At 44.3% G+C, this 14522-nt stretch overlaps 2 protein-coding genes across 2 annotated transcripts; one reads left to right on the plus strand and one right to left on the minus strand.

The window, feature by feature from the left end:
- The first annotated feature begins 2750 nt into the window (after positions 1-2750).
- LOC131891551 (myosin-IIIb-like) lies at positions 2751-7631 on the plus strand. The gene is given in 4 exon segments (XM_059241156.1): positions 2751-3291; positions 3367-3536; positions 3607-3793; positions 3868-7631. Coding segments are annotated over 4 exon segments (4491 nt in total). The 5' UTR covers positions 2751-2796; the 3' UTR covers positions 7507-7631.
- Positions 7565-13881, minus strand: LOC131891552 (AP2-associated protein kinase 1-like). The gene is made up of 7 exons (XM_059241157.1): positions 13400-13881; positions 11628-11761; positions 10845-11099; positions 10690-10750; positions 8871-9279; positions 8301-8601; positions 7565-8093 (listed from the first exon to the last, which is right to left on the minus strand). Exons 1-7 carry the CDS (start codon positions 13712-13714, stop codon positions 7820-7822), a joined length of 1749 nt encoding a protein of 582 aa, XP_059097140.1. The 5' UTR covers positions 13715-13881; the 3' UTR covers positions 7565-7819.
- Between the last annotated feature and the right edge of the window lie 641 nt (positions 13882-14522).

Here is a 14522-nt window from a genome sequence, read left to right on the forward strand (position 1 = left end):
GGTGATCAACTGATTAGAAATTTTGAGGCAATTAAGTTACCAGTGTTGTTTTTCTTTTTTAACACACATTTACAGAGAGAAAAAACAATCCACAACTGCAATTGGACAAGGTGATGAGGACATTTTCTTGAGCGTTACTTCATTAACATGCTTCCCAGGGCATATGAATCCAAGTCCGGTGTGGTTAAGCAAAGAAACTTGTCTCTGACAAATCCCATTCATTCTATGACGGAAAGCTTCTGGAATTAGGGGACATAATGTGATGGCATGACCTTGAGAAAAAAAAAGGAAACCATCAGTTGGATTTGGTTGATCAAAGGCGAGTTTTTTTAAACGCTCGTACCTCTGGGTCAAGGCTTTTCATACCGGTTAACATCCCAGCCCGCAACTCCAAGGTTAAGAGTTCTAAAAAAATGGCCTCTCGAGGAGGAACAAGTTCATTCGACGTGAAGATCATGCATTTCAACGGAGATATGCTCCAACTGACGTAGTGGAGGAACATGTTCCAAGCGTTGGTGCTTGGCTTCTAGGAGCTCTGCACAGGGATAGCCGTCACGGGGCGACACTTCAAGAGACAAGATCGAAGTCGAATCTATGGAAGATACTAGCCTTCTAGACGTCAAATAACATACATGATGACTGAAGCTCAATCCTCAAGAAAGAATTCATCATCCAGCCTTGATTGCAGTTCACTGATCCTCCCAATGCGAAACTAGCACGAGGTTTTGTGAATGCACAATTTGAATTGCGACAATGTAAAATGCCTCTTTCCAATCTTTTCTTTTATCTTTCCAACATTACATGCTTTCAGTTTCCTCCAAATCAAATATACAGAACATTAATGATTCTTGGAAGAACAATTAAATGAACAGTCCTAACGATAAGAATTTGCCCGTTTCTACAGGCATCGCGCTTACATCAGGCATTAAAAAGTTTTGTGAATATCAACCACATAAATTCATTTGATGAACAAGTCAAGGGCCTTTTAATCCAAGTGAATTTTTCCTTGCCATTTTCTGTCTCTTGAAACGGATGAAGTTACGCCTAACGTTAAGATTGGCCATCAGATTGTTCTTCCAAGAATTATTAACCTGTAATTTGGCGTTGATTTGGAAGAAAGTGATTAAAAAGATGAATATTCTACTCAGTCTCAATTCATTTCACTGAGTGCTCACGAAACCTCGCAGTAGTTGCCCATTACTGTGATTATAATCATGTAAAAGGAACTGTTCCTCTGAAGTGTTTGGACGCAGTCTGGGGCCTAAAGTATTCCAGTTTATACCTTCATTTACTTCTGGGTAGTTTTGAGACAGATTTTCACCCATGACATCTGCTGCTCGACTCCGCAATTCAACGCGTTCCAATGGAACTTGAGACATTTGCTACCCGTTTCTTGCTCGTTCACAATTCCCCTCCACGATTTCAACTGCTTTTGTGGAATCAATTTTCCTCTTTGGAAGCTGACGACTTTCCTCTTCCCAATATTGATGAAGATTATGTTCATTACTTCCAATATGGTGCAAGGCTAAGTGATTCTGCCCGTAATATGTTCCAGGACCAATAGAACAGATTTGACGACCAGATTGGTCTCGTCCTCTAACTGTTCTTCCATTTCATCGCGTTCATTCTCCTTGGACACACGGCAAGATAAATGTAGGTAACTCCTCCAATGTCTTGTTTAGTCGTTCAGTGAGAGCTCTCAAACCAGTTCGAGACATGGGTGGAACAACGGTTGAGTCTTTTTCAAGACTCGCGATCCGTCTCGTAATGATAATTTATATCTTTTGGACCAAAAAAACGAGTCTAATTGCCGATTGCCATTCTCTTGGTTTCACTCGCGATGCAACGGATGGTTTTTTGTTCGGTGTGACACTTCTTGCCCTGGTTGAAAAAACGGCCAGACCTCGAACATAAAAGGTCAGGCTCAAAGGACCATAAAATGTGGTGAAGATTTCTCCTTAATGTTTGTTCGTTGTTTTAAAAGCTTTGACACATTCGAGGATCCTAAAACCACCAAGTATATTGATGATTCCAGTTGGCAACAAGCCCAAACGACCCCATGTCTATTCATAAAGCTCTCCCGTACTATCGAATAAAAAAAAGTTCCACCCCATAAGCCTAAATAACCATAAAGAGGTATTAGGCTGAGTAAGCAATTGACAATCGTAACAACGAAATTAGATCCAAAATTTCGTCGGACCAGTCCAAGGATGCTGCAAAGGCTCTCCTTTACCTCCTGAAGGTGATTTTTCTTAGGTTCCATTGATCCACCACCCCAAAATCGTTGGCAGATCAAATTATATCGCAAGGCAATGATGAATATCATTTCATGAAATTTGATCCCCTCGTGGTTAAGGTAAAGCGCAAGCGCTTGCAGATCCTTTTTACCTGAATTGCAGAAACCCTGTCAAGTAGTCCTCAAAAGTGTTGAACTCATTTCTGATTTACCCCTCGATCAACTTCTCATGTTGCATGAAGAAAGTCTCATATCATTCGTCGAAGCCTTTCAAGGTCTCGAAGTCACTCCACGTGAGGTTATTGTGGGGCTTGATGATCCGAGAAGACCCTGATGACATAAAATGGCAAGGTCGAAACCCCTCGGGTTCCAAACACAAAATATTCAACGATCGTGTACCATACCATCTGTGTGTGTGTGTGTGTGTGTGTGCCATTGAAGCCTTTTTTTTATTGTAAGGCACCCCTAAGAAAGCTGGGCTGACCTTTCCTTCCATGGACAACGTTGTATTACGGCAAGGCCCTCAGTCCTACGTCAAGAGTAAAGGGACACGGATCATCATGGATCCAGACATCATGGCGTTCTATGAAGGTCTGAGCACCACCATCGATTTTCAAGCGATTCCAGAACCCGATTCGAGGTTTGAGGTCAAAAATCTTATTGGTGAGGGGACGTATGGGGAGGTGTACAAGGCGGTGGACATAACCAATCAAAAGGTAGTGGCCATCAAGATATTGGATGACATCGGAGAAAACATGGAGGAGATCGAGGAAGAATTCAGGGTTCTCTCCACTCATTGGATTCATCCAAATATCCCGCACTTCATTGGGCTATTCTTCAGACGAGGGGACACCCGAATAGAAGACCAAATCTGGATTGCCATGGAGCTCTGTGATGGAGGATCTGTGGCAGATCTAGTGACCTTTCACCTTCAGTATGGTTTACCAGGCTTGCAAGAGGAGGAAATTGCTTACATCATGAATGAGATCAATCATTCTCTGGATTACTTGCATAAACACAACACACTTCATCGGGATGTCAAAGGGAGTAATATTGTAAGTAGTAAGGTTACCTAACCTCCTATCAAAAGTCAGTATATAGTGAAAGATGAGATTTGACGTGCTTTCTAGCTCCTAAACAAAGAGGGAGAGGTCAAGCTCATTGATTACGGAGTAGCTTGTGAGTTGAGCACTCAAAGTGCCCGCCGTCACACTTCGGTTGGCACGCCATACTGGATGGCGCCAGAAGTGATCTTGTGCGATGGTCAGCAAATGGAATATGACTCTCGATGTGATGTTTGGTAAGCTTAAGCAGGTCTTGTCTTCCCTTCCTGGAAGGCTATCTTTCAGAAAATATTTCAATACTTCCAGGTCTTTAGGAATAACGGCTATTGAATTGGCGGAGGGCAAGGCGCCATTGTCTGACCTACATCCTATGAGGGCGTTGTTTCAAATTCCCAGAAACCCGCCTCCTGCCCTGAAAGACGAGATGGAATGGTCGAAGGAGTTCATTGACTTTGTTCATGAATGCCTTACAAAGGACTACGAGGAAAGACCGGTAACTAGCAGCCGAGTATCCAAACAAGTGGCCATTCATCTTGTTTACCAATTGGACCAAACACTTCTTTTCAGGTTATGGCCGAAATAGCCGAGCACCCCTTCCTTCTGAATGTGTCGCAAAACCCAACCTACATTCAAAAATCCTTGGCTAGGAGGATTAAAATGATGCAGGAAACGGATTTCAAAGGCAAGGTCGTTGAGCCCACCACAAAGAACGGCAAACTGAAGGAAAAGCGGAAGGAAAAGAGCACCCTCATGCTCCGTGATGACCTGGCCAGCTTGGAGTATATCAGTGAAGACATCATCCTGGACAACCTACGCAGACATTTCCAAATGAAGCAGATCTATGTCTACATCGGGGAGATCCTGTTGGCCATCAATCCTTACCAGGACTTGGGGCTCTATTCATCGAGGGAAATGTATCGCTACCGGAACGTTTCCAAGTTCGATAACCCACCTCATGCGTTTGCTCTGGCCAACCACGCATATCATGCCATGATCCACGAAAAGAAAAACCAAAGATTCGTGATCACCGGAGAATCGGGCGCCGGAAAGACGGTGACCTCCAATGTGGTGATGAAGATGCTAGTGTATCTTGGAAGAGCACCTCATCGGAACATTGAGGACAAGATTCTTCAAATCAATCCCATCTTGGAGGCCTTTGGGAATGCCAAAACGCTTTGGAACGACAATTCAAGTCGGTTTGCCAAGATCATTGATCTCAGCTTCTCAAAAATGGGCAAAATCACTGGAGCCAAGATCTAAGTGTTTCTGTTGGAACATTCCCGAGTCACCATGGCGCTAGACAATACATTTCATGTGTTCAAGTGTATTCTCCAAGGCCTTCAATCTGAGGGCAAATTGGCCGAGTTTGTCAACGAGGACCGAATTCATCTGACGGCCTCTCAGAAAGGTCAAAAGACGTTAGAGGACTACGAGCAACTGAAGATTGCTTTCAAAACACTGGGCTTCCGACAAACGGATTTGGACATGATATACAGCATCTTAATTGCCATTCATTTGTTGAATAAGGTTGAGTTCCAATCAATGACTTCGGAGGGAAATGTGGACGGAAGTGGAGTGGGCGACATGGATCTCATGCAAGACATTGCCAATCTGCTAGGAGTGTCCGTCAGTGAGTTGATTCATGCTTTGATCAACAGCCATATTGCCACTCGAGGAGAAATGATCATGAAAAGCAACTCAATTCGCGAGAGTCACGCCACTCGAAATGCATTGGCCAAGGGTCTCTACTCAAGGCTCTTTGATTTCGTGGTTGCAAGCATCAACAAGCTGTTGTCGTACAGTCTTCAAGTCTATGGTGAGAGTTCTTCCATCGGAATCTTGGATATCTTTGGATTTGAAAATTTTGAGAATAACTCCTTGGAACAATTGTGCATCAACACGGCGAATGAGCAGATGAACTACTATTTCCATCAGTTCATCTTTTGTTGGGAGCGCGAGGAGCATGTTATGGAGGATGTCCCTTTCCATGACATCCTGTCCAATGATAACCGGGATACTTTGGACCTAGTCCTATCTAGACCCATTGGACTGTTATCCCTTTTGGATGAAGAATCAAAGTTCCCCTCATCCACTGACAAGACTTTGACTGCAAAGCTGCACGCAAACTTATCCAAATACAACTCGTTCATTCGACCCAAAACAGACTCTGCTCAAGAGTTCACGATCCGCCACTATGCATTCACGGTCACGTACGACCCGAAAGGCTTTATTGAGAAGAACCGCAATTTCTTGTCCCCAGAAATCGTGGTACTCATGCGCCGCTCGAAATATGAAACCATTCAGAGCCTGTTCAGTTCTCCCATTTCCAAACATGGTCGCCTGGCCAATCCAACAGACATGGAGCCGGGGAGAACCAACCAATCATACTCCCAGTCCCGCGCCCAGCAAAGCATTGCCACCTACTTCCGATACTCACTGATCGATCTCTTGAGGATCACTCTAAACGGAGCTCCTCATTTCATCCGATGCTTCAAACCGAGTCGAAACAAGGAATCGGCCTTTGATGACGAGTACATGTTGAACCAGCTTCGATACACCGGGGTTCTAAATATTGTGAGTGCCCGTCAAGAGGGGTTCACCCATAGGCTCCCGTTTCCAGAGTTCCTGAGGAGGTATTGCTTCTTGGGATTCAGTTTTGATGAAAGGGTGTTGGCCACCAAAGAAAACTGTCAGCTGTTATTGCTGCGTTTACGAATGGACGGCTATGCTCTTGGGAAGACCAAGGTGTTCTTGAAGTACTACCATATTGAGTACCTCTCGAAGCAGTACGAGACTCAGATCAGAAAAATCGTCCGTGTTCAGGCGGTGGTCCGGCGGTGGTTGGCCTCCTTACGTTGCCAGCGGGAAAAATGGAATGTGGCGCGGAGCATTTTCCTCATGAAAATATTTGCCACCCGTTGGAAGATTCGGACCAAAAAGCAAGGGGTTTTGAAGAAAAGCGCAATTCGGAGGCAATCTGATGCCAAGATTCCACCTCTGGGATCTCCTACAGCAGAAATCCACCTCAAGCGAGTGCGATCCAAATCCACGGCAGCAGTCGAGATCCAACGCCATATCCGCGGCTACATTGCCAGAAAGAAAATAGGGTTGTTGCTGGCCAGAAAAGTGGAGTTGGCGGTGGGGGCCAATGATGCCGGGGAAATCCAGAAGGTGAACCAAGAGCTTCAAGAGGAGGGTTTGACGCCAGACGAAGCCGCACGTCTCATTCAGTCTGTTTTCAAGAAATTACGGAACAAGCGGCGCCAACAAAGTTTGGAGGACGAGGGTGACGAGATCGAGTTGGGCGGAGAGGCCAGTTCTGGCTTTTTCGGAACGGAAATGAGGAAATGGTCCAATCCGGAAGTGCAGTCTTGTTTCAGCGAGCTGATGCAAATGGTCCATATAAGTAATGTTGAGATGCATAAGTTTTTGAAGAGGAACAAGAACCCAGTCGACATTGCTGACATCAAAAAGACCACAGGAGACCGATTGCTGTCAATCGCCATACCGCTTGACAACGAGGAAGAGGTCTCGTACCCTCACTTGAAGGATCCCGACATGCTTAGTCCGATTGTGAAGCCCAAGGCATATTCCACCTCTTGTTTTTATACGGATTCTGGTCCCAGGGAGGATTGGGATATGCCTCTGAAGAAGCATGCTAAGCAGATCTACAAATCCATGGAGCTCCGCTCCAAACATGCCTCTCTCTCCAAACCCCAAGTTCTGAATCCCATCCAGTCCATGGTGATGGAGAACCAGTCCCGCAACCTGATCAACGAGGTTCAGGCCAAGATGGCTCCCAACTATCACGCCAGTAAGGACCCGTCTCCCCAGCCCTCCCGCTCGCCTTCCCAAGCCTCAGGCAAGTTCAGCCCTCCCCGAGCTAATCTGACCCCTTCCCCTCGGGCAGCTCCCAAACGGGCCAACTTTATCCAGGACTTGAAGGCCCTTCAACGGAAAGGGAATGGCAATGGCAACGATGACGAGGAAGAGGAACAGCCCAACGGTACCTTTGACTTCCGGACGATTTTGAGGAAGACCGAATTTGCGCCCACTGCTTCCCTTCGCCTAAGAAAGGGCTTGAGCCCTGGACGGCGACCTCCCATCCCCAAACTGACCCCCGCGCCACCGCCAGATGAGCCCCAGAATCAAACCTCCCCGTCAACACCGGCTGTTGTTTTTAATGACACGGTTGTGGACTTGTAATCACGGTGGACGGCGCTTGGTCCAAGTAAATGTCAAAAAACACACTCCAAGAGGCAGATAACGATTTCATTTCCGTGTATTATTGGACAAAGAATATCGAATATAATGGTACTGATGGTTCTCTTCGCGGTGGTCATGGTCGAGAATTCATGAAAAATATTTTGAAGAAAATGTTGATAAAAGTAACTAATGCTAATAGTATTAATAATAATAATAATAATTGTGGTAGTAGCAGACAGAGGAAGATGTATGATTCTTCAATTGACCTTTCAAATCTTGTTACATATCATTGATGGATGATTTGTGATGTAATTCAGGCTGAATTCTTCTGATGGACGGTGAATGGAGCTGAGAGGAATGGATCTCTGGATCCCTTGGTGAGCGAACCATCTTGGGTGGCGGCTGATTCTTGCCGAAGTTGATCAAATTGCGCGCCAAATAAGGCGTCTTCGCTCAAATCTCCAAAGCTTTTGGAGTCCTCAAAAGGATTCCAACCTTTCCCACTAGGGGGATGTCTCACAAAAGGGTTGTTGTTGGGCTCTTGCAGAGAAACAGGGCCCTGGGGTTGGCCAACGTTAGAGCTGGAACTGAAGGAGAAGAACAGAAATCAATCCACTTTGAACTTGCTATCAAATGATCTTCTTGAAAAACAAAATTCAGTCGACCTGTTATTTCAACCAAAAGAATAATAACGATTTTTGTACTGTTTGTACGTCGCTTACATTACAACCCAAAGTTTCATTCCATATGACACCTGTAGTATCTTGAATACCACCTGTTTTTAAGGCACTGACCTGTGAAGCATGGAATGTGACCCACTATTGGCCGAAGAGGAGAGGTCAAAGTTGGAAGCAAAAGGATTGCTGGATTTGACAGGGGTCGTGGTGCTCGGTACAAATGGATTTTGAGACGAAGCGTCAGCAGTGGGAGGAAGTGGCAAAGGTCCAGCCATCCCTGGGACCAGGTTCTTCGTCTGGCCCTGACCTCGTGGTCTCTGTCGTGGGGCCACAGACGTGTTGGCCGGAGAGCTTGGCTCGATCGGTCGTCTAAATGTGACTGCCTCAGGTGACCCGGGAGATTTCAGAGACAGGCTCTCTTTTATGAATGGAAAAAAGAAGAGATGTCTTTGAGGGCAGTGCACCAAAAGTCAAAGACTTTACATTGTTACCTAAATACTCCCCGAGTACGCTTTATGTACTTGGGGAAAAAACAAAGCAAATTTTCTATTCAACAAACTGCGCTAAAATATTATCTTCCCGTACCAAAAGAAAAGCCAACAACACGTAGGGTGTATGGTTGACTTTTAAGTGAAGGTTAATTGAATACGCCCCCTTTTTGTGGACGAGTGAGTACCTTTCTCTTACCTTTCGTGGCGGTGGTCAATTGACCCACAGGGTTGACGGCGGCCGCCGATTTGGCGCCCGAGGTCAAGAGAGGATGAGACGAAGGGGGCGAAGCTATGCCATTGGCTGTATCAGAGGCCAAGGGTGAACCGAGCGATTCGCTCAGTGTTCCAAAGGTTGGAATGGAGGAGTTGTGCAAGTTCTGCACGGGATTGGTCTGACCGGCCAGTTCAAAGGCCAAGTGCGAGACCTGGAATATGTCGGGGCGACGCTCAACTTTGACCGTGAGTAAGTATCGGATGAGCTTCTTCATTTCGGATGAATATTTGGGTTGAGAGGGGAAGGTCAGATTGCCGGCTTGGATGGCCAAGGCCGATTCGCCGAATGGAAGCGAGAAGTAACACACCTTGTACAACAGACAGCCCAGGGCCTTTAAACACAGGAAAATACGTATAAGTAAATGGAGCTCCAAAAGAGGCGCTCTTAGTTGGCGATGACGATCCGTCGGTGTTGTAAAAAGATATGTATGGTAGTCAAAAAAAAAAAAAGCTTTGATTTTTTATCAAAATAGATTGATTTCAAATTGCGATTTTTTTAGCCAAAACATATGTATTATAAAAACACAGTGCTAAGTCATAAAATTGTGGAAACGATTGTAATTCGACTGACTACTTGAGCACGTTGCTGGGCAAAAACTGGTTCAATATTCTCTTTTCAAGGGCTTTTTATAGGTTGGCCAAGCAAAAAAAATGTTCCATTGTGCCTGTAAAGGGTATAATTCGCCTTTAACTACATGAATTTCTAGGAGGACATTGTCAGGAAAAGGATGTCACTAGGAATCACTAACAACATTTGTTTCACTATTTATTCATCCTCCAGCTCTTTTTCACAACAGAAAGATGTGTAAAAATATTTTTCAAAAAAGGTGGCTTTTCCTCACATTTTCACTAATTTTCAAAAATGTCTCAATTTTTGCCTAAAATCCTGTTCTAGGTTATTTCAAGGCTACATATTTAAACTAATGAAGTTCAACTCCCCTCTTTCTCGGGCTCCTTCATTGTTCAATTTGCTGCCCTCAAATATTCGTAGGGCGTACGTAAGTGTTGATCCAGTAGCAGGATTTAAGCCGGACTTGGACAAGTTTGTGACTAAAATTCCCGATCAACCTTACATTCAAGGGTTAGCCAGATCAGTCAACTCTAATTCGTTGGTCGATCAAAAAAACAAAACATGTATAAATAAAAGTTAGGTAAAAGGAATAAATTTCACGTCTTGAAGTGCTGGGATTCCAATCCCAGTAGCGGAAAGGAAGTCCGCAAAATTTTTTTTTACCGCAAATGAATAGCATTCCAGATCAACCCTACATTCAAGGATTAGCTCGGTCTGCCAACTCAAATTCGTTGGTAGACCAAATATCATATAAAAATTGAAAGGTAATAAATAGACGAATTATAATCTTTCATTTTAATAGTACTGGGTATTACATTCCCTGTAGCGGTTAGAAAAGCCCGTGAAAAACCAAACCAAAAAAAAAAAAAATGGTATAGAGGGATTAAAACTTCATACATTTGGAAGAAACTATCTTTTTAGACCCTTAATATGTGTATTGGTAATTTTTTTTTTTTGTAAAAAACATGCACCAACTCTCTTTTGCGATTTTAGGATGAGCAAGTTTCTAAATGTCGTCGATTTTATCTAACACAGTTTTAAGCATTAATCCGCGTGTTTCTAAAGCATCTTCACAGTCTTGAATAAATTCTCCTTCAAAATTAAATTCAAAGTCCGACAGGTCAATTTAATTTTGAGTCCGAAAGTCTAGGTCAAAAAAGTAGAGACATACCCAAATATCAGTCCGGGCGGTCAATGGCACTTCCGAGTACAAGTCGATCATTTCCGGCGCTCTGCAAGGTAAAACCACTACTATACTCTGATGAAGCCCAAGGCGGCAAAAGAGGAACTGTCTGCATTGTGAGGGAGGGGGGCGTGTCTTTTTACCGGTAGGACAGGGTGGTGTATCGCTTAATCTCCTCCTCGACAGGAATGATGCCTTGAACCGAGGGCTTGAGGACCTGGGCGGTGGCCGAACCAAAGTCGCACAACACGTAGCGCCCTTGGTCGCTCCTAAGCACGTTCTCCACTTTGAGGTCCCGATGAATGATCGGCGTTTGGCAATGGTGAAGTCGAGCCACTGCCGAGCAAATATCACAGAACACGGCCAACACCTCGGATTCCTTAAAACCGGTGGATAATCTGGGAAGAACAAACGGCATTGATAGAAGTGGTGGACGAAGTACATCAAGTTTTGATCAAAGCTAGTGATGTTGGGAAATTGCAAAATAGTTTATTTGCACTCTTTTACTTTTTGTACTTTTTACTTTTTGTACTTTTTGTTGAGTACCAAAACCGGCAGCATTAGCTTTAAACCACTGACTTGATATTTTTGATAGCAGTTTCAACGCATGTAAGGCAAATACGGTTTTCATTAGAACGTTCTAGATTTTGAGGCAATGATAACAAGCAGATACCAATTCAGGTCTGAGCATTCACAGGGTAGCAATGAAATACAAAGAAAAATACCCTTTTTGTTTGCACTTTTTTTAGAACATTTAGCACCATTTTCTGGCAGTATTTTTTTTTATTACTTTTCAGTTTGCACCAATAAAAGCGTTACAAAGTATTGCTACTTTTACTACTCATGACTTTTAATCATGTCAAGTTAAACGAGTGGTCCCTTTTCATTTTGCACGTTTCTGCCATCTCCAATTTTGGACTACTTACTTGTCATTCATGAGTTGGAGGAGGGTGGTCTTATGGTAAGGCATGAGTAAAAGGATCTCGTGAACCTCACCATCCAAGAGGCTCAAACTCGAGTCCACGTAACCAATCAGATTAGGATGACCGTTCAGATTGGACTGCAATGAATAAGGTTGAAAAGGCCACGGTTATTTGTCGATATTGAGTAGGAGAGCATGGTCATCATGTAATCAGCCAATCTATTTCAAAAAGGATTCTACTCGTCAGTTGTCCAATCTGTGAGAAATAATGATCTTAATCAAACAGACGCAGACATGGTATGCGAAACTTCAAAAAAAAAATAGGTGAAAAAAAAAAATGATCCGAATGATGATGTGAATCATAGAAACATGAATGATCTATTTCTGGAAGGAAGTTATTCCAATTTACATCCATATGTCTTGAGACGATTGATCACATTTTGAAGGCATAAAGTCCGATGTGGAAGATCCAAGACCATTGACATAGTTGGGGGGAAAATCCCGATTCTGGAAGTTGTGTCTGAAATGGATCTCTTATTTTCCTTTTTTTGCGCTAGGATTTTCACAAGCTTGACCAACCGCCATAGGGAATATAGTCCCCTGAGATATTGAAATGAATGACTACAACTTGTCTCTTTGCTAGCAGTTCACCTTCATAAGATATTTGGCCTTCTAACGACTATGAGTTGGTAGGCCAAAAAACGGAGATTACTTTTGAATGTCGGGTTGACCTGGGAAATCGCTTTAAAAAAAACATTTCTAATCCGAACAGCGGTCTACGTACCAGTACATTGTGAGGTATGTTTTATTCTACAATTCGTGGGCGGTGATTGATACTTATCAATGATAACTCGCCCGTATATCCCATATATAGAGCTCTACTTTGGACCCCAGGAAAAATGCATATTTGCTTGCATTTTAGAATATAAGCTCATTCCACTGGTAGCGATTGGTTCAAGTGAGTCAAGCTTGGGTGGTTGAAGGCCCCGTCCTTCTGACGGGGGAAACTTGGCTAATCATGGATTATAGGGGACCTGAAGAGTGCGGACGCCTTTTGGTTTACGTGCGCTAGCGGCATTAGGGCACGCTAGAAGTAAGACATGAAGCAAGGATGAGATGAAACCAAAATTTTAATATGCGCTAGAGGTGACGAAGCAAATTTAGATTGCCGGAGAGCAAAAAACGCTTCAATAAACAGTGAACGTGATGTTTTAGTGCCAGTCCTGAAGTAATCGGCGGTAAAGTGTCCTTGTCTGTACAAGAGGAATCAAAACTTTGAAAAATATTTCCATGTGCATGAAAGAGCTGAAGAGACGATTCAGAACAACTTCTTAACCTTTGGCTTCCTATTTACCCAAAAATAGAGTGAAGATGAACTTAACAGGAATAGGATGCCTTTCAACTTTCACTTCATGCATATTTGAAATATATCCATTAAGCATAAAGCTCGATCTCTTCAAAACATAAATTACTAAAATTTTGACCACCCTGACAAACGTGGCTTATAGCAACGCATAAGACTTTGGCAGGTCCTCTAAAACCCATGATTACCGAAATTTGTTCACCCCTACGACCCATGAAAAAGAGCCGTCATTTCTCTTCAATATCATGACACTCTTTATATAGGCAAAGTCTGGCATATACTACACATGATTATCTAACCTGAACGGGCATATCTCTCGCCAATCTCCCATCTATGATCTAATCCCACCTCTGTGTGATCTGTTGTCCGTGATGGACAATCTGGCCCGGCCTCAAGTGGGCGTGATCACTCACCACAATGTTAATTTCCCGTTTGCACACGGCCAGATCCTTGTCATTGTTGACAAACATGCGTTTCAAGGCCATTTTCGTGTTGGTTGAGCCTTTGGCCTTGACCAGAAACACCACGCCAAAGCCGCCCTCCGCGATCAAATCCTCATATACCACGCTGTGTCGACCCACCGTCCACCCGCCTGAGGCGGGCAGGGCTGGGGCGTGGCTGGCACCGGAGAGGGCGCCACTGGCACCGCCGCCGGGACCTGGCGGACCGCCCCCGCCCAATAATTCCGTGTGGGTGGGCTTGGCACCGCGGGAGAAGATCTTTTTCATGGTATCAACGGCGATGTTCCCTGGCCAATGGGTAGGCGGGCCCCTGCGGGATCCGGCTCAAGGGTGGTCCAGGCGGGAAAGAGGCCTTCACACGCCACAGAGTCCGTCAGAGAGAGAGAGAAGTCAACACCCGAGATTCAAGTTGGACTTGAGACACCTCTCTCAGGGTTGCCGAGGAAACGGATGGCCAAAGCGCGCAAAAAACAGCTGGGGCCCGGAGATGGGGGAAGAACATTTGGAGTTTGAAAATGTATCCAATGTTGAAGGTAGGTTGGCCTATAGGTGGCCGAGAGGGATGAATAGCTGGAGAAAGTCAAATCAATCGTGGTCAATAGTTTACCCGCCACAACACAATCTATCTCAATGGGACTTTTCGGAAGAGCCTGCCAATCTGGCAACCATCTGTACTTTATTGGTCATTTTGTTGGCACATTTTGTGTCAGATTGCCTTGGAATAACGGATTTGGTGGCAAGTTTTCCTGCCCAGGGCAATGCCAATGGTTAACGTACTAAACTATTTGGAAAGCAAAATGTCTTTTACAACTTGCCAAGCTCTTATAGAGTGAGCATCAATGACAAACAGGAGAATTATGCCAATGCATCTCCGCCCAAACAAGTCGAGCAATCTAGATTACCCGTATTTCCACCCCAACCACCGTCACAAACTTGACGTCAATACATCGCCATAGCCACCCATACCTACACTACAAAAATTGCCATCACAGTTGGGCAATAGTTTCCACAAACTTCAAAACATTCTCAATAGCGCAAACTCATTGCTTCAGGCCCAAATCCTGGCGGCCCTGAA

The sequence above is a fragment of the Tigriopus californicus genome, chromosome 12 (genome assembly GCF_007210705.1).
Source record: "Tigriopus californicus strain San Diego chromosome 12, Tcal_SD_v2.1, whole genome shotgun sequence".
Lineage (NCBI taxonomy): Eukaryota > Metazoa > Arthropoda > Copepoda > Harpacticoida > Harpacticidae > Tigriopus > Tigriopus californicus.

What these genes read in the sequence shown, in the direction of transcription:
- LOC131891552 (XM_059241157.1), bottom strand. Translation starts at nt 13,714, where the DNA reads ATGAAAAAGATCTTCTCCCGCGGTGCCAAGCCCACCCACACGGAATTA. An exon ending in ATTGACCACCGCCACGAAAG is followed by an intron (nt 8,602 to 8,870) that starts GTAAGAGAAAGG and finishes CATTCATAAAAG; the next exon opens with AGAGCCTGTCTCTGAAATCT. An exon ending in TCACATTCCATGCTTCACAG is followed by an intron (nt 8,094 to 8,300) that starts GTCAGTGCCTTA and finishes CTTCTCCTTCAG; the next exon opens with TTCCAGCTCTAACGTTGGCC.